The 21,341-nt window shown below is 47.5% G+C and overlaps 9 protein-coding genes across 9 annotated transcripts; 3 read left to right on the top strand and 6 right to left on the bottom strand.

Moving 5' to 3' along the window:
• Window positions 1-48: 48 nt before the first annotated feature.
• Window positions 49-1,834, bottom strand: RhiXN_04967 (protein phosphatase PP2A regulatory subunit B; the record flags this gene model as incomplete). The annotated part of the gene is made up of 8 exons (XM_043324783.1): window positions 49-90; window positions 154-379; window positions 434-695; window positions 750-914; window positions 966-1,259; window positions 1,326-1,476; window positions 1,602-1,699; window positions 1,744-1,834. The coding sequence occupies 8 exons, from the start codon at window positions 1,832-1,834 to the stop codon at window positions 49-51; spliced, it is 1,329 nt and encodes a 442-aa protein (XP_043177202.1).
• A 91-nt stretch (window positions 1,835-1,925) lies between these two features.
• RhiXN_04966 (uncharacterized protein) lies at window positions 1,926-2,322 on the top strand (the record flags this gene model as incomplete). Its single annotated transcript, XM_043324782.1, has 4 exons — window positions 1,926-1,948; window positions 1,992-2,129; window positions 2,181-2,203; window positions 2,264-2,322. The coding sequence occupies 4 exons, from the start codon at window positions 1,926-1,928 to the stop codon at window positions 2,320-2,322; spliced, it is 243 nt and encodes an 80-aa protein (XP_043177201.1).
• A 213-nt stretch (window positions 2,323-2,535) lies between these two features.
• On the bottom strand, window positions 2,536-4,140 carry RhiXN_04965 (J domain-containing protein; the record flags this gene model as incomplete). The annotated part of the gene is made up of 6 exons (XM_043324781.1): window positions 2,536-3,128; window positions 3,182-3,268; window positions 3,324-3,491; window positions 3,544-3,616; window positions 3,668-4,075; window positions 4,138-4,140. 6 exons carry the CDS (start codon window positions 4,138-4,140, stop codon window positions 2,536-2,538), a joined length of 1,332 nt encoding a protein of 443 aa, XP_043177200.1.
• Window positions 4,141-4,341: 201 nt separating this feature from the next.
• RhiXN_04964 (CAP-Gly domain protein) lies at window positions 4,342-5,327 on the top strand (the record flags this gene model as incomplete). Its single annotated transcript, XM_043324780.1, has 6 exons — window positions 4,342-4,428; window positions 4,481-4,636; window positions 4,691-4,790; window positions 4,844-5,038; window positions 5,094-5,151; window positions 5,204-5,327. The coding sequence occupies 6 exons, from the start codon at window positions 4,342-4,344 to the stop codon at window positions 5,325-5,327; spliced, it is 720 nt and encodes a 239-aa protein (XP_043177199.1).
• Window positions 5,328-5,546: 219 nt separating this feature from the next.
• RhiXN_04963 (uncharacterized protein) lies at window positions 5,547-7,001 on the bottom strand (the record flags this gene model as incomplete). The annotated part of the gene is made up of 5 exons (XM_043324779.1): window positions 5,547-6,386; window positions 6,443-6,529; window positions 6,594-6,677; window positions 6,730-6,855; window positions 6,912-7,001. The coding sequence occupies 5 exons, from the start codon at window positions 6,999-7,001 to the stop codon at window positions 5,547-5,549; spliced, it is 1,227 nt and encodes a 408-aa protein (XP_043177198.1).
• Window positions 7,002-7,929: 928 nt separating this feature from the next.
• Window positions 7,930-9,524, bottom strand: RhiXN_04962 (uncharacterized protein; the record flags this gene model as incomplete). Its single annotated transcript, XM_043324778.1, has 4 exons — window positions 7,930-8,559; window positions 8,611-9,003; window positions 9,053-9,390; window positions 9,446-9,524. The coding sequence occupies 4 exons, from the start codon at window positions 9,522-9,524 to the stop codon at window positions 7,930-7,932; spliced, it is 1,440 nt and encodes a 479-aa protein (XP_043177197.1).
• A 252-nt stretch (window positions 9,525-9,776) lies between these two features.
• RhiXN_04961 (enhancer of polycomb-like protein 1) lies at window positions 9,777-16,030 on the top strand (the record flags this gene model as incomplete). The annotated part of the gene is made up of 19 exons (XM_043324777.1): window positions 9,777-9,824; window positions 9,873-9,948; window positions 10,000-10,053; window positions 10,101-10,154; window positions 10,203-10,318; window positions 10,366-10,488; window positions 11,011-11,289; window positions 11,353-11,415; window positions 11,477-11,646; window positions 11,725-11,869; window positions 11,925-12,839; window positions 12,897-13,005; window positions 13,059-13,529; window positions 13,579-13,729; window positions 13,787-13,833; window positions 13,889-13,970; window positions 14,023-14,075; window positions 14,290-14,425; window positions 14,476-16,030. The coding sequence occupies 19 exons, from the start codon at window positions 9,777-9,779 to the stop codon at window positions 16,028-16,030; spliced, it is 4,647 nt and encodes a 1,548-aa protein (XP_043177196.1).
• A 200-nt stretch (window positions 16,031-16,230) lies between these two features.
• On the bottom strand, window positions 16,231-17,037 carry RhiXN_04960 (transmembrane emp24 domain-containing protein 4; the record flags this gene model as incomplete). Its single annotated transcript, XM_043324776.1, has 4 exons — window positions 16,231-16,257; window positions 16,308-16,709; window positions 16,751-16,848; window positions 16,899-17,037. 4 exons carry the CDS (start codon window positions 17,035-17,037, stop codon window positions 16,231-16,233), a joined length of 666 nt encoding a protein of 221 aa, XP_043177195.1.
• Window positions 17,038-17,175: 138 nt separating this feature from the next.
• On the bottom strand, window positions 17,176-20,967 carry RhiXN_04959 (WLM domain protein; the record flags this gene model as incomplete). Its single annotated transcript, XM_043324775.1, has 8 exons — window positions 17,176-17,214; window positions 17,266-17,530; window positions 17,588-17,849; window positions 17,901-18,001; window positions 18,097-18,347; window positions 18,400-18,468; window positions 20,395-20,745; window positions 20,800-20,967. 8 exons carry the CDS (start codon window positions 20,965-20,967, stop codon window positions 17,176-17,178), a joined length of 1,506 nt encoding a protein of 501 aa, XP_043177194.1.
• Between the last annotated feature and the right edge of the window lie 374 nt (window positions 20,968-21,341).

Genomic DNA, 21,341 nt, shown 5'->3' with positions numbered 1-21,341 from the left:
GAAATCGAGTTCAGAGCTCGAAGGGTAGTAAGCGCCATCCGCACGTGTCTATGCTGCGCTGTACAGGAACAAATTGTTCGTCGCGGCGATCTACAATAAAGTTCGAGATCCAATTATTAGTACGAAATAACTCACGGCCAATGCGATACTCACCGCAATGGTGTTCTCTCGAGGATGCCAGCTGCCGTGGAGGATCTTTTTGTTAAAATCGATCGTCTCCACATTCATACCTTGACGTCCCGGTCCTCGTACGGGTGTCCGCGCTCCTCCTATGCGGTTTGCTCGGAAAGCCGACTTGTCAGCCTGGAGCAACACGTCATTGTTGCCATCAACGTCGTATATCCGGAAATAGTTGTGGTAAGACCCCGTCATCACCTGTCTAATTACGCATACAAATTAGTGCATGTCACCCACACCAAGCGAGGAAACTTACGAGCCATCTCCGCTAAAGGAGCACTCAAATTTATCGAAAATACAGTCATTTTCGTAGAGGTCACAGAGCTTCCCACGCAGATGGTCGTGGATGTTAATCGTCTTGACCGGTCGACGATCCATATTCATGTCCCAAATCTTGAGGCTCAGGTAGTCGCGCGATAGGATATACCTCCCGTCTCGGCTAAACTTGACGTCGGATATGGATGAGATGATTTCGGAAAAGAACGATCGGTTCGATGGGTCCTCTTCCTCCTCAAATTCTAAGAAATCAAGTCAGACGCTGAGTTAAACGAGGGTAAAGGGGGGAGGCGCACGCTTTGCATGTCCATCGCATAATGCTTGGTCGCGCATATCGGCGAGCTTGATTGTTCCCTTGGAACTCGAGTACATGAAGGTATTGCAGTCGATTGGATGGAATTCGGCCGCCGTGATGACCTCCGTGAGCTCCTCCATGTTGACCGGTTTGATATCGACAATATCTACAAGCGCCAGTCAGGGGGTGCCGGTAGGGGTAAACTACTCAAACCTACTGAAGCTCTGGTCGTGGATACCAAGATTCCATAGGTTAATCCGCAAATCATCTGCGCTAATGTATGTTTCCCCGTCTGAATTGATCGAGATGGAATTGATGTGGTAGGCATGCGCGTTCGCATAGACCTTCCTCGGAATGGCTGCCACAACCGCATCTCCCATCGTCATCCTGGGTAACTTCAGCCCGGCCGCGGTGGTGGGAGGTGGTGTGGCTCGCTGCCCATTGTGCAAGTTGGATTCAGAGACCTGCTTGATAGTTTTCTCGTGTACTTTCCATAGTTTGATGGTCTTGTCTGGGGAACAAAAGCGGCGCGAATTAGGTGTGGTCATATAATCAATAGCGAATGTAAAAAACGCACCGTTGGTAGAGAGCAAGAAATGCGCAGCATTTTGACGTTTGCACCACTTTATTCTGTTAATCTTCTCCTCGATCTCGAGCGACTTGAGATAGTCAAACTCGGGCTCGTGAGACTGAAATTCGGTATAGAACTTGTACTCGCAGCCTCGTTTCTGCACAGTTGAAAGGCATGAGCACATGGATGTCACGCCATTAGGCAAATCATGTGGGACGAGCACGACGCGTAATGTAACATGCAGGCGGGAAAAACAGGACAAGCAGGGGATTGAGGACTGACCTGGTTGTTACGCTCAAAGAGCACGACACGGCCGCCCTTGTCACCCGTGGCGAGATAGTCGCCGGTGTTGTCGAACTCGACGGTGGAGATGATATCGGCTACTCAAGTCAGAGGCGCGCTCCAAGCGATGATGGATACTGACCCTCTGTGATATCCTCAACCTCGCCCTTGTCACCAAAGCACTGCGCAAAGCGCCATGGTCCCGAGCTATTCGCAGAGTCGCCGCCGTCCATCCCGAATTGATAATACTACGTTTGTTAATGTGGTGGGTAATAGTAGGTCTAGTCTCTCAATGGGCACGGGGGCTTCTTACGTAATACCACGATGCCTCAGCGGGTCATCCCGGGGTCTCTCTTCCCTGTCCCGGGGTCTGACTCTCGTCTATCATAGACAACCACCACCGTCACTTGCCTCGTTCGCGTATTCCTCAATGGCTATTGCTCCCATTACCGGCAAGCTTCGCAAGCGCCTCATTCTCGATATTACGGCTGCACTTGGCCTAGGTACCGCAGCTGGCTACGGATACTGGTAAGCTCCTACAATTGTGAAGAATTTAATTCGTTCTCACCATCCGGCCAGGTACGGCATCCACTTGCCCTCTGGTATGCGTACCGATTAACTTGTTTCCATATAATATCACATTCTAACATTACATTCCACAGTTCGTCACCGCGAAGAGTTCTACCGCAAACTTGCCCTAAAGGCAAAGGAGGAGGCATGATCTACCAAAAGGATGGATGAATGCTAGACTTGCGCTGTATCTCAACCAGATCCCAATCCAATCAACTTGTGCCCATCACAACTCGTATCTCCATGCCCGGCCAAACACGGAGGTCACCTCAAGAAATTCATACATAACAAAAAACCCGTACACGATTGTAAAATAAGGGGGGTAATAAGTGCAAATGGAGTATACGTGCAAAGCGTGACTTTTCTATCTTTTCTGCGTCTTTTGTTTGTACTGAAGAGCTGTGAGCTTCTCGCAGTTGGGGAGTTTCTCATTCTGAATCTGCTTGACCTTGTCCCAGTCCGCGCCAAATCCAAAGATACCTTTATGCTGTTCCATCCGTCGTTCCCGGTGCTCGTATTCGTTCCGGCACAAGTCATATAAATGTTCCTCATATCGTCTCTCCACTATAGTTTCGAACGAGCGCAGTTTTAAGAGATCGCTAGTGCTCGGTGTAGGAGCTCCAGCTTTAACTTGTTCTGCGACTTTGCCTATAGGATGCTCCGTCCACTCGTTTGGTGACACAAAATATGGCACATTTAACCGAGTGGTCGTTTGTTCGACATTGAAGCTTTTGGATGCATCGTATCGGAATCCAGGGTAGGACGGACCACCGTTTGTAATAAACGAGAATAGACTTGAGAATAGCGAAATTGCAAGTAGAGCGATAAGAGGGAGAAGTTGAACGAATATTGATCGAGTGTCGCCCGTTTCGCCTGCTTGTTGTTGGCCCGCTGGGCGCCGAGGGGCGCCGAATCGCTGTACACGAATTCCAGGGCCTCCGAAAGATGCCGAAAATACTATGAGAACGTGAGATCAAACTCAGGGGGTGAGCTGCAGCATATACACATACCTGGTGTACCACCGAAACCATTCCCAAATCCAGTCGAGAAGCCAGGACCACCAAATCCAGACGCACCAAAGAACATGTTGAACACATCTAGGGAACCATGATTGAGCCGTTAGAGTCGCGACCCCCGGAAATATGACCTTACCTTCAGGGTTGATTTCCTCATCAAAGAACATATGGTTGTATCCTGGCCGCATACGCATACCGCCCATCCCACTGCTTGCAGCGCTACCACCACCGCCTCTTTGCTCCGGATCGCCACCAACTTGATCATATACCGCCCGCTTTTGAGGATCAGACAATATCGTGAATGCTTTCGAAACAACTACAGTGTCTTTGGTCAGCACTCAACAATCCAAAATGACGGTTTCCTCCAACCTTTGAAAGCCTCGTCTGCTCCAGGGCATTGTTCTTGTCAGGATGTAACTGGAGGGCAAGCTTCACGCGCAAAATTAGGTTGGAACAGTATGATAATAGGAATATGCTCACCTTGCGATAGGCCTTTTTAACCTCTCCTTCATCCGCTGTCTTCTCAATTGCGAGTACTTCATAATAAGCTGTAGCCCCGCACGACCTTACTCGTTTCACTACAGCCGCCTGTTCTGGTGTCCACTTCTTCTCGCTCCCATTGGTTGCCTGATCCTTAGTCTTCCCCTTTCTACTATGTGCTCCACCCGCAGATGGGTGGACTTCTGCGCCTGAAGCTTTGGGAGGATCTGTCGGTGTACCAGAGGGAGATGGCGCAGATGCAAGTGTAGCCAGGAAATCCTTGGCCTCGGCCGTGGGGAATAAGCTGATGGATTTATCCGCAAGTCTACGAGCTTCGGAAAGGTTTCCGCCTTCAAAGTGTTTACGTGCGAGCCGGAGACTCTTCAATGCGTCATCCCGGTTGGCTTCCTGCGTGTGAATACACTCAGCCGTAAATACCAAAAGATATTAAAAAGCAGCTAAATTCTAACCATGATGCCTTTTGTGTATTAATTCGGTTGAGGAGCGAGCCGCGGGGTGGGACAAGGACACGTAGCCCGGATGGGATGGTCGAAAGGATGATGCGCCTGGCAAAGTTCAAGCGCCTAGCGCTTGGCGCTATGACTTGACGTTTACGCGAGAGAGCACCTATCCTCCGCGTGGCTCGAGCCAGTTCAAACCTTACTGTAACAACCATGTCTACTATTCGAATCCACGTCCTTTCCCCCGATACATTCTCTGAGCGCAAATATGATCTTCACATGACCATCGGCCAACTCAAGGTGAGTGTACAGTGTGATTTTGTTAAGCTTGTCTTATGCGCGGTTGGGACAGGGCAAACTTGAATCCGTGACCGGGATTGCGCCTGAATCTCAACGACTGACTGTCCACCGTTCTATCGACGAGCAAAACTCGGCCCCGTTACACGTGCTTGACGATGACTCGCGTCCATTGGGATTCTACAGTCTTTCAGATATGATGTTACTAAAAGTGGGGGTGGCACAATCAAAGAATCTCAACCAAGGAGGCTAATCATTCCCAAAGGTGGCGGATACCAATACCAACTCTTTGACTGGCCAATTTACAGACGTGTCAGCTGTCGAAAAGTTCGAGCTCACAGACGAGGAGTACCAAAAACGAAAGGGTATTGGAAGTCCACCAAATTCATTGATCCTTTACTTAGAGCGCGTCTCATAGATACCGTCCTCGCGTACAAACAAGCCAACAAAATTGGCCGGTTCGCGGACTCGGCGCAGGCCCCCGAAATACATGTCTACACCGCTTCACCTGAAATCAAACCCGGTGCGCGCTGCAAAGTCGAAACAGAAGGAGACGGGGATATTAAACGAGGAGTCGTTCGGTTTGTGGGTCCCACCAAATTTGGAAAGGAAGGTAAGTGCTAGAAAATTCGACGCAAAGTATGATACGGGATTTAACAGTCATATAGGTAGTGGTGATTGGGTTGGTGTCGAATATGATGAACCAGTGGGTAAAAATGACGGCTCGTAAGCATCCTTTGGTACTTGGCCGTGGTCACCTGTTGATTCTTGAGTTCAGTGTGCAAGGCGAACGATACTTCACCTGTCCAGCTAAACATGGTGCGTTCGTTCGACCCGATCGCATCACTGTTGGGGACTTCCCGCCCATTGATCCCTTTGCGGATGAGCAGTTCGAAATGTAAAACTTTACGGCGAGTATATGCGTATCCTACTAATGTCTCATATTTTCTAACTTACTTGGTAGATCCAAATATATTGCATATAGCTAGCTAAATCGAGTATAATAACAAACACTGAGAATAACTTAAATTATATGTGTTGACCAAGCTATCGCTACTATCTTGATTCGAGCAATCCCTCTTCTTTGGGCCCCTTTTCGGAAGATCCAAAGGTGATGTATCTCATGATCGGTCGCCAAAATCACCCTCGTCTACTAGGATTATCATTTGTGATCTTGTGGCGTACGATGTTGCTATTTTCGGCAAGTTCGACTTGAGATATGCCAGTCGCTTATTCCCTTTCAGTACTTGGAGTCGATAACCCACCGGATTCTGAGCAACACATTGGCACTTGAGCTCCTCTCCAGTCATCCAACGCAAAGGGCATAATTTATCACTATTCGCCAATTCTGGTAGTTTCTTTTGAATGATCATCGTCAGCGGTTGTAAAGAAAACTGGATTGGCTTGCGAACAGGCTCCTGGAGGGTTTGTACTTGGGCCGTTTCTTCAGCCTCTTCCAGCGAGGGCAGACGAGGTTTTCTGATAGGCTTGGGTATAATCGGTTCGCACTGTGGTGTTCCAAGTACGCTGAGATATGCTTCCAGGCGCTCCAGTGCGCTTATCTGAGTAGTCGCGATGCTTTCATTTGTCCCAGATGATGAAATCGTACCCGAGTCACAACATGAGAGCCCGCTGGATGAAAGGTCAATCGATGCTTCCTGGCGAGGAATCGAATGAAATTGGGGTGTTGATTCTGGTATGTGGAGTGGAAAGGCTTCCACGGGGGGTAAGGGTGTTGATCCCAAGACTCCGAATCGCTCTAGATGTTGTTCCTCAGAGGATTTGTTGGCTCTCCAGGGAAGCCAACTCCACGCAGAGCTATCAGCTTCGCCACTAGGACCTTTTGCATATATTCGTGAAAGCATGGGCTGTGTAGACGCAGGCGAAGGTGAAATTAGTGGGGGGTCCCAGTTATGTGGCTCGGTATGTTGGTAAGTCTTCATAAGGGCACTCAATCCACCCTAGGGTGTGTATATGTTTCAAAAACCTAATCACAATGGCCAACGAGCTCACTCACATGCTGAAGTTGGATCAGCTCGTGATATCGGTTCACCACAGCCCCAAAGCTAAGAAGGGTCCGAACATCCCGAAGTCGATCGTGTATCTGAAGAGCATGTCAATAGCGGCCAACTTTGATATTATACAGTCGTGCAAAGGTCATCACGGACCAAGCGGGAATTTGGCTGTGTTACTAATGAATACAAGTTGACCCCTAGATTTGCAGAGTTTTTCCATACATGCGAGGGCCAACTCTAAGACCACGAGTAGTAAGTGTCGCGATATTTCCAAGTTTGTCAGACTTACCTCGAGCTGCCTCTCGCTCAACTCAATTCCCACATCATTGTACCAAGCCATGTAAAGAAACTCCAAAGGTAGGGACACTACAGCCAAACGACCTCGTTCTTCCATCTGTAGGCCACCTTTTTTCGACTGTGAGCGATTCTTAAGACACGCAGGTAAGGAACAATAAATAGTTTAAAAATTACGTAGCATTCTAGGTGGTTCAAGACCAGCATAGCGGCATAGTTCCGCGCGCTTCCGGCTGGCAGCTGATCCCTCAGCTTTTCAACCAGCATGGTTGCATCTAGGCGAACTACTGTACCAACACCTGCCATCTGAGAGATCTTTAGTGTATAAGCCACGCCAAGTAAGAAACCAAATAAGTATATCTAGTACGATGAATATTAAGGGTGAGTTGGTATCTAATATGAGTAGCGGTGGTTGAAAACAACTAAACGAGGATGGGGCACTGATACTTGATAGGGGGCCCCTAACCCCTATTCTTGGGAGCCGAACGAAATGGAACCGGTTGTCTCTCTTAACATAGTTTATGAATCAAAAATCCTATACCTGGTTGTTATATAGACTTAAATACGTACTGTCGACGAGAAACGGTATTCTAAAATAGTATCCCGCTGTGAGTTCTATCTCAAGGTACATATATGCGCAATTATAGGAAGCGCTCTATTTGATCCATCAATATTTGTGCATAATTACGTGTCACGCCCAAGAGTATGTCGTCGTCAGTAGTACAATTGTTGGCATGCAAGCCTTTGACTCCCGAATTATACTATAGCATTCCAATAAGAGGCCGAGTTAATTATGAGTATATTAGCCCTGGTTCTCTATGTATATAACCAGATCGACTTTCGCACCAACTACGATATTGGGGATTTCCATATAGGTATTATTAGTCGCCTCCGCGATTCAGGTGCGTTCCTATCGTGATTGACACCAATACTTCATATCCATGGCTATTATTTTCAATACACAAGGCCGACGCCGATGTCCGAGATGGACTATAGTCGTTATCGCCGAGCTGCGTGTCCGTGGAGACCGCTCGACAAAGGTACGAGGCCCTGGCGCTTATAGTTTTACTTGGATAACCAAGACGGGATGATAATGACTAAATAAGTTATACAATTACAGGTATAATAATATGAAGCGAGTAAGCTATGTGAACGAAGTTATGTGTGTGCGAAAGAATATAAGATAAGCAATAACTCAGGCCCGGCCTGATCGTATCAAGCGGGCTCCCTGCTTAGCAGGCAACGAAGCGACTTGATCAGTGTTCCCAGCACTGGTGCCAACCTCCTTGCCCGATTCGTTGCGCATGCGCTTTGCGGCTCGCCTCACCTCCTTGACCCGGTCACGAAGGATTGCCTTTGCTTTCCAGTCGGGCGCCACCCACCCTTCTTTCACGCCTTCTTGACAAGCTGTCTTGTATCGATTTGAGAGCCGGGAGTCCAGCGCGAATTCCTTAGCGCTCTGTTCTTCGGGTGTCAAAGAGGGTAGCGTGCTCATTACAGAAGAAGTAGACGCTATGGAGGCGTCTGAGAGCTTGCGCTTCTTGGATTCGTGGAGAGGCTGAGTTGGCGGAGGGCCATAAATAACAGTTTGGGAATCATCATCACTTTCTCCTTGACTGTTTGGTGGGCTGATTCGCCCCGAACCATCAATAGGCGGGCTGAGTCGTTCGTCGGAAAGTATGGGCACGGAAAAGGCATTCGATACCTCTGCTTCGTCGGCCGTGCTTGTCGATGACATGATTTCGAGTAGATCGTCATCCAAAACAGGACCGCAACATTTCGAACATTTGTTGGTAGATTTGTTTTGCTCCTTTGCAGCATAGTACTGAATGTAATAGATTAGAATGTCCTTCGAGGACAATTCACTGCCACTCACTTTCTTCTTGTATGCAATCTTCCGTCGGCTCTGTTCCTGAAGTTCCTTCTGTAGCACACCAACTTGAGACCGAAGAATGTTTATGGCACCCTCGGCTCGGACCGATTCTGTATATCTCCGGTCTTCTGTCGAATTAGCCTGTTTTTCCCACTGGGCAGCCAGTGTTTCAGCCCTCTTGATACGTTTCTCCCATTGAGCAGCTTCACGCTTTGCTTGAGCAAGATCCATTTCGCTATGACGAAGGCGTTGTTCAGCATTCATTGTTGCATTTTTCTGCATGTCAACCTCGAGCTTGAATTGGTTGAGGCGCTGCTTCAGGCTATCAACTCGAGTTGCATAGACAAGCTTTTGTCGGAGATCTTGAAGAGCGTCAGCCAGTGTATCCAGTGTATCCTGTCATTTTTGTTAAAGCATGCGCCAATGAAAAAGGGTTGCAGCTTACTTTAGGATGAACAGATTGTGCGTCGACCTCTAAATACCACTGTTCCCCAGACGTGACAATGTGCTGTAGATCTAATCCCCGACTATCAACTCCAGCACGAGATGCGGCGTTGGCGATCTCATGAGCCCGTCTCATCTGTTCTTCTGAGAGCAAACGTCGAGAGTTCCGAGCCGGAGAGGTTGATATCGATGGGCCAGAGACAAGAGTGCGAGAAGGAGTGGGTAAATAGATCCTAACGACAGCATCGGGAGTACACTCCTTGCGGCACATGCTACAGATGTGATTGGCTTGACCGCGTTTGACCGTTTTAGGAAGACAAGTCGCACATATTATATGTCCTAAAAGCAGGAAAGTAAGCGCATGGAAGAGCTAAGATAAAGCCAATGAGCTTACCACACTTCAGTGCCATCGGTGCACACTTGGGACTGGTACCCATGACTTCGTAGCAGGCAGGGCACTGGTAGTCTGCCATGACGAATGGTATGATCGTGGAAGGGTTACCAACAGTTGTGCGAAGGTGGATCCGATGATTATATCAATATCGTGGTTTGGTCACCCTCCACAAAGGTCGAAACGAGCGCCGAGACGGAGAATAGTGTGGTGAAGCCACAACAACGGTCCAAATGTCGGTGACTTCACGCATCATCGGTAGCCGCACTGGAAGTGTGTTTGTCCACGTCACATGACCTTGAGATCATCCTCACGTGCAACCCCGACAACGTTGATGGCTCCGCCGCGCCCAACTATCACTCCCCATGTGGGAGTTCCAAAGGTGGGCTATTTCTGAATGAATAGAATACAGTGTCTTATTTTCTCGTAGGCATCATTTCGTAAAATCCAGTCTACAGGGAAGGAATTTGATGGTGTCGACGACAAATTAGCGCAGCAGTATGGATGTGAGTAGCCTCGTATTGCTTGAACGAAATATAATTAAATACTTTTTTCAGACAATGAAGTGAATGTAACTTTTGAGCGTCCAGAGCACTACATAAGATATGTGGGTAAGTTGGTCTATCTAATTTGAGACACCATGCCACACTGAATGAAGACCCCATCGAGTCCGAGCTGTTAACACAAGTAGAGTATGACATGGATGAGCAAGGTACCTGTTCTAGCCTGTTCCATTATTCCACCTAACCGGTTTTTTCAGACGAAGAATGGCTTAAGGAGATAAACAGCGAACGTTACAAAGAACAAAGTGAACGTATCTCCCCTGAAACCTTTGAGATCATCATAGACCGTCTTGAAAAGGAGTGGTTTGAACTCGTGTGTTCTTATGTATCTTCTTTACGTATTTCTAACTTGTTTTCTAGATGAAACGAGTCCCCAAACCCGACCAAGCACTTCCATCTGAGGACTCAACCTGTGCTGTTTGCGACGATGGTGAAGGCGAGAATGCAAATGCCATCGTGTTTTGTGATGGATGCAATCTCGCTGTACACCAGGATTGCTATGGTGTTCCGTATATTCCTGAAGGACAATGGCTTTGTCGGAAGTGCACTGTATCACCGGAAACCCGGGTGGAATGTTTACTATGCCCAAATGAAGGTGGTGCGTTCAAACAAACATCCAATGGAAATGGGCCCATCTACTATGTGCCATCTGGGTGCCGGAGTGCGTTCTTGGGAACCCAACGTTCATGGAGCCCATAGAACACACGGACAAAATTCCAAAGCAACGATGGAAGCTTGTGAGCATCCACCCTCCTTTTGGTTGTTTTTCAACTAATTCGTCCCCAGGTTTGTTCCATCTGTAAAGTAAAGCAAGGCGCCTGTATTCAGTGCAACAAGAATACCTGCGTTACCGCATTCCACGTGTCATGTGCTCGCCGCCACAAGCTACTTTCTCCAATGAAGAGCCATGGGGAAAATGAGCTTCAGGCCTTTTGTGAACGCCATCTCCCGGCAAGATTGAATACGTTTTTGATCCTGCTCGACCCGCTGACACGCTAGTTACAGGCTGAAATGCGCGCAAATCGGGTTGCCCCTCCCTCTCCATCCTTGCCCCCAGTGATTCCAGTAAGCCCCGCAAGATCTCCTAAGAAGACATCCCGTCCCCAGGTTCAGGCAACTGGACCCCCTCTGGTTCCATCAATGATCGTAGACAGGATATTTGACCACATACATCGCATAAACTTTAGGAAGAAGCGGCCCTTCTTATTAGCAGTTTGCAAGTATTGGAGCCTAAAAAGAGAAGCTCGGAGGGGCGCTCCACTGCTAAAACGATTACATCTAGAGGTGAGTCCTGTTTAATAGATACGGTACGGGTTCTTGAGAACTCAGCACTCGGAATTGTTTCAGCCATGGGCGACTTCAACAGCTACTCAATTGCAGACCGATGACGACAAACTTAAATATCTGGATGTGAGTCTATCAATATTATAAAAACTGCTTATTCTTCTCAAGGGCTCATTATACAATTTAGAATCTGACTAAACTCAAAGATGACCTGGAACGCGTTCTAGAGTTGGCAGACTTGGTCCGGCGACGTGAAGTAGAGAAACAAAGTCAAGCGCAAATGGTCGAGACTCTTGTCACCTCTTGTTTGCTACCTTTCGACACTGAGCTCAGAAAGGCATACGAGAAAATTGTTGGGTGAGTTAAGGCGAATCGAACAATTGAGTGGCTCACTGATGTGATACCGGGTTTTCTTCCTGTTGCTGTTAATCGCAGTCTCGACCGTGGAAATTATTTCATGAATCCAGTGTCTCGCATCGAAGTCCCGGAGTACTACACTGTCATTGATCAGCCCATGCATTGGCTGGGAATTGGTGAAAAGATAGAACAGCATGAGTACTTGGACTCACAGGCGTTTGCGGTATGTAGATGTCTTTCTTATCCTCTTGTTCAGTCGGAATTGAAGGTTTAATCAGGACGATGTGTACTTGGTTCTCGACAATGCCATCAAGTACAACAAAAAGGACACATCTTTCCACAGAGCAGCACTTCGAATCAAGAATCACGCGCAGCCCATTCTGGAGCAATTTCAGCAAACCGTGCGGCAGAAAACAGCTCAATGGCTGAATCAAGAGCACATCCGAGACGAATCTGATGAGCCAAAGCCGCTGGCAGATTCTACCCGTTTGGATGATCGCACGCACCCAGAAGACCAAGGGACCAATCCTGCCGTCGGCGATTCGATAGGGTCTGTTCTAGCTGAGATACCCGACCATTATCCTATGATTGCAGAAACTGAAGCGTTGGCGGGACCACTTGAAAATGAGGCCCCCGATCTTGAAGAAACCATTCCTGGAACTCCAGATGCGGAATCAACCGAGGACGCCTTTATTCTTGTGGATGAAAAAATTGATATCGTAGAAGCCCCAGAGCCTGCAGAAAAATCTACACCATCAACCTCACAGGTCGGGGACATGGAGCCATACGTCTCAATGCTTCGCATGCTCCAAGACCCTGGCAGTGTTGCAGATGATTTGCCTTTTCTTGTTAATGCCGATCCACTCGCTTCTTTCTTCAGCTACGAGAAGCCCATTCCCAAACCCCCGCCTCCGCCACAGATCAAGCAGTCACGCAAATCCTCAAGGAAGAAACGCACGAGTGATATTATTGTGCCACGAAGTGCTCCCGCTACACATCCCCAAAGAGTTGTGCTCTTAGTTCGCGATCCTCAAACAAGCGAACCTATATCCTTATCAGAAATATCAGAAAGCGCTTTCGACCCCGGGCTGGCGTCCACTCCGACGTCTAGCCGGGCTCCAAAACGGAAGCGACAGGATTCCGATAGCTGGGCACAGGTGGTCTCGGATGTGAACCCTCATGAATCCTTCATGGTGTGTTGCCAGCCCTACTCTGTAGATGGGTATCTTGGACTAAATCCTGGACCACAGTTATTTGAAACAGGATGGGTGCTTCCCCCCGGCACGACTAGGAATAGGCGGCCAACATTCCCCGGTGCTCCCAAGCCAGGTGGAACGGAGAGTAGAAAACAATCGAAAGGTCAGGATAAAGTGCCAAGCTAGATGGGATAATAAACTAAACAGGCATCCCAGAACCCAAGCGGACACGAACATCAAGCTCTGTTCGGGGTGATACCCAGCCACCGACTATCCCTTCTTCTCGACAGCCTTCCCAGGCTCCCCTTGTTGAGGTACAAACCCCAGTAGAGGACACCACAAATTTATCAGAAGCTCAGCAAATAGATTCTATGCCCGAAGAAACAGCGGCTCCTGTGTCTGTGGTCATAACGCAGCCGGCACAGCCTCATATCACGGATTCTATCGAGCCTACTCCAGCGGCTGATGCATCTGCTCGACTCCCTGTTCCTGCTCAACCTCAAAAGACTGACGGGTCTAGTGATCTGAGCGAACTTTCAGATGGTGATGAGAAGAGAGCAAGGTTAGCGGCAACAAGGGTAGCCGATACCTCTCTTCCGCCTGAGCCCGCTCGAACCGAAGCTCCTGAAGACGACCCACTTAGACCTGATCGGTATAATTCGGGAACACTTGTCTGGGCCAAGCAATGTGAGTTTGTTCATTGACCTTACCTAACTGCGTGTTCACTTCGCCACAGTTGGGTTTCCGTTTTACCCTGCGTACTTGTACGAACCCACAGACCCCATGGTTCCTGTGAATATATTGAAGATGGAGGAGGATGCGCGCCGCAAGTACAAAACTATAGGAGCTATGTATCCCGTACAATTCTATGACAAGCAGCGAAGCTGGTAAGCTCAATCGTTACATTCGCTGGAAAGAGGACTTACTATAATCCTATCCCCCAGGACCTGGGTACCCTTAGACAAACTAATGTTACTAGGTCAAAGCGAAGGTACAGGAACTTCTACATTTCGTCATAAAAAAAATGTACTTATTAGATGTTGCAGAACTCGACCAGAAGCAGCTTCATCCAACCGGTAAAGGGGCTCTTAAATCAGCTGATAGGAAGGCACTTAAGGAGGCATACCGGTACTGTGTTTTCACTCAATTTATACAACACTTGGGCTAATTATCTACACAGCTTGGCGTTACAAGACATAATACCTGTTGAAGATGCTGAAGTGAACGAGGCTGGTAGATCGTCCTAAACTAAGATATTTTCCCTTATCGCCTCAGTGGGATCTGACGTTATTGTCTAACTATATACGTCCTCTGATTATAATATGTATTTTTTTGCCTCACATTATCCGCTCGCCTTCTGACAGTTTATTCTGCGAGTACCACGTGATTCTCATGCCACCCTCCCACGCTTCCAATGTAAATCAGCGTTGGTCACTGCTACCAGTAGCTGCCAACCTTCTACGGTCAGATATCTACCACCTCCTTTCCCCGCTTGTGAGCTCCGTCATGCAGGGAAATGCATCTATCATAGAACTGGTGCACCGACTTAATTCACCCACACACGGCGCACCTTCCTCTCAACTGTGGGCCAGAGCGCAGCATTTAATTTATTCTAACTAATAAACCGTCTCAGGCAGCTTGCAGCGATGCAAGACGTTCATGATGAATCAATTGACCGGACCCAAGTCAAGTTCGATACAATCAGTTCTCAAGAGGTGGCCGTCCTTTCCGATTCGCTGGAGCAGCTCATGTTGGATGCAGAATCCATAAAAACCATACAACAGCGGATCGAGAATCGCATGAAGCGCGCACAGAAATTCTTCCATCATGCTACAGCTGCATTGGCACCAATTAATCGGTTCCCCACGGAAGTTCTGGCTCGAATATTCGTATTAGGCAAACGTCTGGAGTTGAATTTCTCTCCCCGCATGTCCTGGGTTGCTCAGCGGTGGCGCAATGTGGCGCTCTCCACACCAGAATTATGGAATATCATCCCCCTAACTGGAGTCGCACGGGTAAAGACCTATGTCAGTCGAAGCGGTTCGATGACACTCGACATAGAAGCAGACTTACGGACATACCGCGTAAACACTTTCGAGATTGGGCAATGCCTACAAATACTTGAACCCCACCGTCTGCGCTGGCGGAATGTCAAAATCTTGCTAGAGGACCACGACCAAGCCCAGTCGATTCTACGGCAACTGGAGGGTATATGCTCTGACGGCAACCGACAGACATCTACCTGCTATCTTGAAAGCATATATTTTGGAGTCGCACACGGAGATAATTATGTTTCGAGCCACCATAGATCAGACCTGAAACTTCTTGCAGTTCCTAGTCTGAAGGTTGTTGAACTGCTGGCAGTCGATCTCTTTGTCGCGGACGGTCAAGGCAGTAGCGTCTTTACGGGACTAACGCGGCTATCCTTGGGCAGCACCCAATACATGCAATTGGACCCAGACTTTTTAAACCAGTTATATGCTATGCCTAATCTGACCGAGCTAGTCTTGGATCAGTGCAACTTCGTCATACCTAATTTTAACAGCGAAACAGCTTCAATATCCCTAGAAAAACTCAGGCTGATGCAACTATCGCTGATCCCAGACGAAGTCGTAAACCTGATATTAACCAGGGTATTTGCCCCAAACCTACATCACTTTGAATTAATCGCGCACGAGATGGACGGGCCATCAAGAATCCTTGACTCGGAAATGATTAGAACCAAATATACTGGATTAACAGTGCTCAAGCTGACTGGCGTTACGTCGTATATGACTCGCCCCTTGTTAAGTTGGCTGCCCGATCTATCCGAACTCACAACTTTCGCGGTGCGCTTTCAAGAACGCTTATCACCGAAGAATGCTCAACAAAGTTGCGAAAAAGTTCTGAAAGCCTTGGTTGGCACTCGTAATCAGAACTGTCCGAAGCTGCGCATAATAGAAATAGGTGTGCTAGGTTTAGGCGGTGTGGTTGCACTAAAAGGGGTATTGGAGTCGAGGCCCCTGTTGAGGGCTGGAAGGGTAACTGCTGTTCTAGCGCCCGATGTAAAAGATTACGAGGCGCAAAACAAGGACCTTGCCTGGATGCAATCACATCTGAAGAGGCTCATGCTCCGAGGCGAGGATGATGATGACGATGGCGATGATGATAGTGATGGCGACGAAATCACTGAGGGTGGATATGAATGAACATAAAGCTCAGGATGTACGCCTCGCCCTCGAACTTATGAAACTGTATCAAATAGATCTTAACCTTTTGTTTCTTGAAGGTCTCTTATCCCAAACTTAATTGAAACGGCAGTCTTTGAACAAGCGAATTCTCAAGTCACACAACAAAGGTATTGGGCGTTATGGTGAATAGTAGAACCCTGAAAATGCTATTTGTATACTCAAAGCTTGTGATCTTCGAAGAAATGCTACAAAAGATATTAGTTTCATGTAGGATTGCAAACAAAAGATGACAGACCTTGAGGTGACGCAATTGCCACGCGCAAGTCAGCACTAAGACTGTGATCTGCGCAATAATATACCAAACAGCTCGAGCATTAGTGGCCTCGCTCAGATTTCTGAAATCCGCCTCGCGCTCCCGTTGGTACTGCTGCTCGCGTCTGATTTCTGCGAGTTTATGGTTGAGCTCGCGTATTTTGTCGGCCATCTCCGTGACATGGTCCCGGTCGTGCTCTACATTGGCCTTTGCAGCCCCAACATTTATATCGAGATACATCCGAATATGGGTGCTAGAAAACCATCCGGATGTGTAGTTGGTCGAAAGGCAAATCGAATGATCTCCCGACTCGTGAGAAGTGAAAGTGAACCGTCCCTCCGAAGGCCCACGCGTACGCGTGACACTGTGTCCAGAGTGGACCTCCTGGTGGATTAATAAGGGCGTTAGCTACGATATAAACCCACGTCAACTTCACTTGCCTCGACATCAACCTGTATCCCCAGTGAGTCGTGTGACATATATTTATTTTCTTTTTCGTCCCATTCAAGCGCTCGATAATGACCTGAATAGCCATTGTCAGACGTGGGCAATTTTGAGATGTGAAACGCGCACCCTCGACAATCGTCTCAGTGGGCAATTCTTCAATAAAACATCGTTTTTCGTTGGAGTCGAGATAGAAGTGTAAGGCGTTAACAGAAGTAGCCAGAACAAATCCAAGTAGAATTAGCGAGCTGATAGGTTTGTAGAGCATCGTGGTCGTTAGGTCGTATACCCTATGATTTGAAATTGGGCACAAGTTTTATGCAACCTGAGTGACAATAGTATACATAATTGGTTTTGTGAATAGACACGATTACAAGCAAGAGAAAGCAGAGAAGAGCAGCGGCAATCAAAGGAAAAACGTCCTCCTTGTTGTTTCTAATTCGGGCTGAGTAAAACATGAGCTGTGTACCAAACGAAGAAAAGTTGAGGCACCCACCTTCCAAACCCATTCAAAGTCATTGGAGATACCGGGCGCCTCTCCCTTCTTTTCGCTAGCACTAGTCACCGCCTGTGCGCTTGTATCTTCTGTATCGCCGTGTGCCTTTGCAGATTCTTCCTCGTCGCTTGCAAACTCTAACGCCGGTGGTGGTTTGGACAAATTTTCGACCACGGGTAAACCCTTCTTCAGTGAACGAAGCTTCAGTGTAAAGCGAGGTCCAATTTCTTGCAATGCTGCCTTTTCAGATGATCTAAATGCATATCTATCTCCGAGAAATAAGTGTTTTATGCCCCAGATACATGAAAGGCCGCTCGCTTACCGGTGTCTTCGGAAGAATAAAAAATCCCGCTGGTTATGGAGAGTAACGACTTGACGTCCTTCGAACTCAGGCATTACTGGAAAGAGTGTTTGAAACAATCTCCCCACAGTGATTCCGAGGCGAGTGACAAACCCATTGAGTACAAGCTCAGGATAATGTGGGGACGGCCGGGCGTGCCCAGAAATTTGAGCAGTTGTCTGGATCGAAGTTAGCCTGAAGTAAGCTGTAGGCCCTTCTGGTAAGTGTACGATTGTCATCGCATCTACATACAAAGGTCAGGTACACCTAGAGCGCACGCATAATCCTCACTTACTAGGCTTTTTTGTGTCCTCATTTACCACTATCATTGCGCCGTAACCCCGATTCGCAGCCCAACCAGCAATACGACCCATCTCAAACCCGTGACCCCTTTTTCTTCGAACAAACTCAGCTCCTGGGAACACGCTGACCAGCTCTTCACAGAACTGAAAGCTAGCCTTAGTTGCCTTCTGGGACGTTGTTATAAGGACTTGGGAGCCTTCTCAGGATCGAAATCGTTAGCGGTGGTATCAAAATGTGCAGCGAATTCATCATTCGCAATGTTTTCGGTATTTTCTGTGTCCATTTGTCCCGGTGCTAGTGTTGATCCTACCCCATTAGCGTCGGTATCCCCATCGCCAACCTCCTCTGAGTGGGTGAGTGCCGTGCCAACTGGAATGATAGTTGCGTTAAAATCCCGAGTATTATCTAGCGTCTTTGGAACATTCGCTACAATACGTTTCTAAAAAAAAACTTCAGTAAATTTTTAGTACTTTGATATACTTGGTGCATACTTTCTTCAATGAAGGATCTTTCCTCTCAGCTTCCTTGAGTGCAAGCCTTCGCTTGAGCTTCTCTTGAGCCTGTGATTTCTTTGAGGATCGATGTACATCTTCTCTTTTTATTTTATTTTTTATTTCGGAGGGCTCGAATCGAGTGGGTGGCATATTGGTGGTGAAGTGGGTCGAGGATCTGTGTTTGTATTTGCAACAATTTTGGTTGCAAATTGTGAATATAGACAACGATCATGAGTTCGGCGCTTATGGAGATGGAACTGCTTGCCCTCCGTACCAACACCTCGAATCTCACTTGTTCATTCATACTATACCAGCAAACCTCGACTGAAGCTTATTTTTCTTATGTCACTCTGCTCGACAGGAATATGCTTCTTGAAACCGGACCCAGCTTAGACGACTGACAGCGTGGTGGTTCACCTTGCACACAGTCACGTTTTCAGTTTATGTTCTAGGCTCTATCGTGTTAAAATAAGCGATAAAGTGTCTGGTTCGAGGGACCCCTCTAGCCCACGAACTTTTCTTAGTTAGATGAGAAAGATGTCTATACATTCGGATGCTACATTGGCTTGAATATAGGTAGTTACGATTGATGCGGTCGAACTTGTCACTTCGAGATTTGGCGTTTGGTGGATTTAATGCTCTCAACGCACCTACTCTTTCGATATGCAGTATAGCTGTGCTGAAACTCTCTCCCAACGATTTATCACTCCACTTGTTCCATTGGTATGGTCCATCAGTGTCCTTTGATCTATGGAACCGGCCCCGACATCTGCTTGTGCCATAAGAGCCCCTATTATGCGCCATTTACATACCTTTCACATAATCGCGGCGTCGAGGCTAAATGTACATCTTTATAAAGCAAGCAAGCAAGCATGTAACTGGCACTATATCAACAGCTTATCAGAAGTATCTTAGTTCGTCCGTGATGTCTAACTTTGATTCAATGCACCAACGAAAACCGATCGGCCCCTGTGTTAGTTTTAAATGTTGTGGACGTTGTCATTGTGCTAGTTGATCAATTGCGGTATCATTGGGTGATATGAGCTCACTTTGCCTTACAATTGGAATGAACTGAGTTGAGGTGTGCTGCCCTTCCTTGACCAAAAGCTTTTACTTTATTTCACTATAAACACCCTTCAAGCTTACAATTTCCTACGAATATTTGCTACCAGGCGGGCATTTCCGTATCGTCAAGTACACAATTCACACGCATGGGACAGCTTTGTATATCAACGTCTGTAATTGCACATAGGCTAACGGTAAATGTACCTCATTTCTTTGGTTCGGCTCACGTGCTATTAGTATGTGTAAGAGTACGCTTCAGACATTTTACTCCTATTTCTTCCGTATTTTTGACATGAGGCAAACACCGTGCGGCTTGTTCCTCTAAGCACACCCGAGCTCAATCCCTTGTAGTGGGGGTGACTGGGTTCGTGTGCTCACCAACGGTACTGTCCGCAAATTGTTAAACACCATTCGTGATAATTCACCAATAAAGATAAGAATAGAAATATGATTTGTTAAGGTGTAGCGTCAAGTAGACAAGCTAGGTTGACACAAGTGAGTACATGCCCCACCCTGCGACCAGGCAACTAGAACCTCAAACCATTATCATCCGCTACATCGATCTTCTATTTCCTTTTCCTCCTGCTCTAGCCTAGAAACAGTTGCTTCCAATACCCGCCTGCGCCTCTCTTCACGACTTTCATTGACAGCTGTAGAGCCAGTGCCGCCCCCCAATACAAAAGCATGTACAGCGGCTTCTCTCTCAATATTGGCTGATCGATCACCGTGAGGCGTGCCGCCGGACAGTGTGTGCGACCCAGCCCTGACAGATTGCTCGTACTTTGTGAACGTAATTCAATGTCTCATTTCGCGCGATAAGAATTAAAGCCGCTCATACCTCTGCCACCTCGCGATTCAGTCGGGAGTTCAGTGTTTTAAACTACCAATAGTTTAATGGTGTGGTTGTTCTTATTGATGGTGACTCACATCATCTCCGTGTCCCCCGTATACGTTATGTGTTAACTCGTGGCACAATACACGCCGGATTTCATTATACGTACGAAATCCGTCATACGCGTCAGTGCGAATTCGGAGCAATATGGATTGCCCTGCATTCACGTTCAGTCCAAGAAGGTGAGGATGTTCGTGAGGCGCGAGCTCCGTTAAAAGTCCAACCGCAAAACGATGTACGCGCATAATGTTTAGTATTGCTGGATCCGTCGACAGCTTCGTCAGTAAGCTACGGGCCTGGATAGGATTCGGGAGGTTGGCGTGTGGCTCGATTCGATGAAATTGAAACTGAGCATTTCCTGCGCTCGAACCCATTTCGGCCCGGACCTATTAGTGACGTTAATTTCTGGTAATAAAGAACGAAGTCAGTGATGTACTCACTTTGGTAGGGCCACGGCTCTCTCGGGCCCTAAGAATATCAGCACGTCGCGTGGCCTCCGCCTCCGCCTTGTGCATCAATTCGATCGCCTTCTCCGGAGTACCAATAATTGTAATTTTCGTACTATTTTTCAACCCCGCACGGTCGAGTGTAGTGGCGCCACGTTTCATCCCTTTCCATAGTAACTTTTGCTTGTCAATTGGTATAGATGTCCTTTCGTAGATAGTTTGTTGTAACTGTCCGAGTGTATTATCTGGGCATGTTGTAATGTCAAACGTAGAGCCTCCATAGGCTATATGTAGTAGAATATTATTTTCTTGTGATGCATCTGTGGCGGTATTGTGCAATATGCTGTTCTGCTCCATAGTGTAGATTTCCTACCAAATTCTACAGGTTTGATATCAAAAGATAGAAAAGCAGCAGCTGGTAGAAGGTAGAAGGTACTCAAGCTGAGAATTGAGATCCAAGGGGAGATAGGGTAAGTTTAAAGAGGTTGTGAAAGCAGTGTTGCATGGCCCACCGCCTTAGTCATGCAGCTGACGCA

This window comes from Rhizoctonia solani, chromosome 2 (assembly GCF_016906535.1).
Source record: "Rhizoctonia solani chromosome 2, complete sequence".
NCBI lineage: Eukaryota > Fungi > Basidiomycota > Agaricomycetes > Cantharellales > Ceratobasidiaceae > Rhizoctonia > Rhizoctonia solani.
Note: the sequence above shows the minus strand (reverse complement) of the source record. Positions and strands in the feature narration are given on the sequence as shown.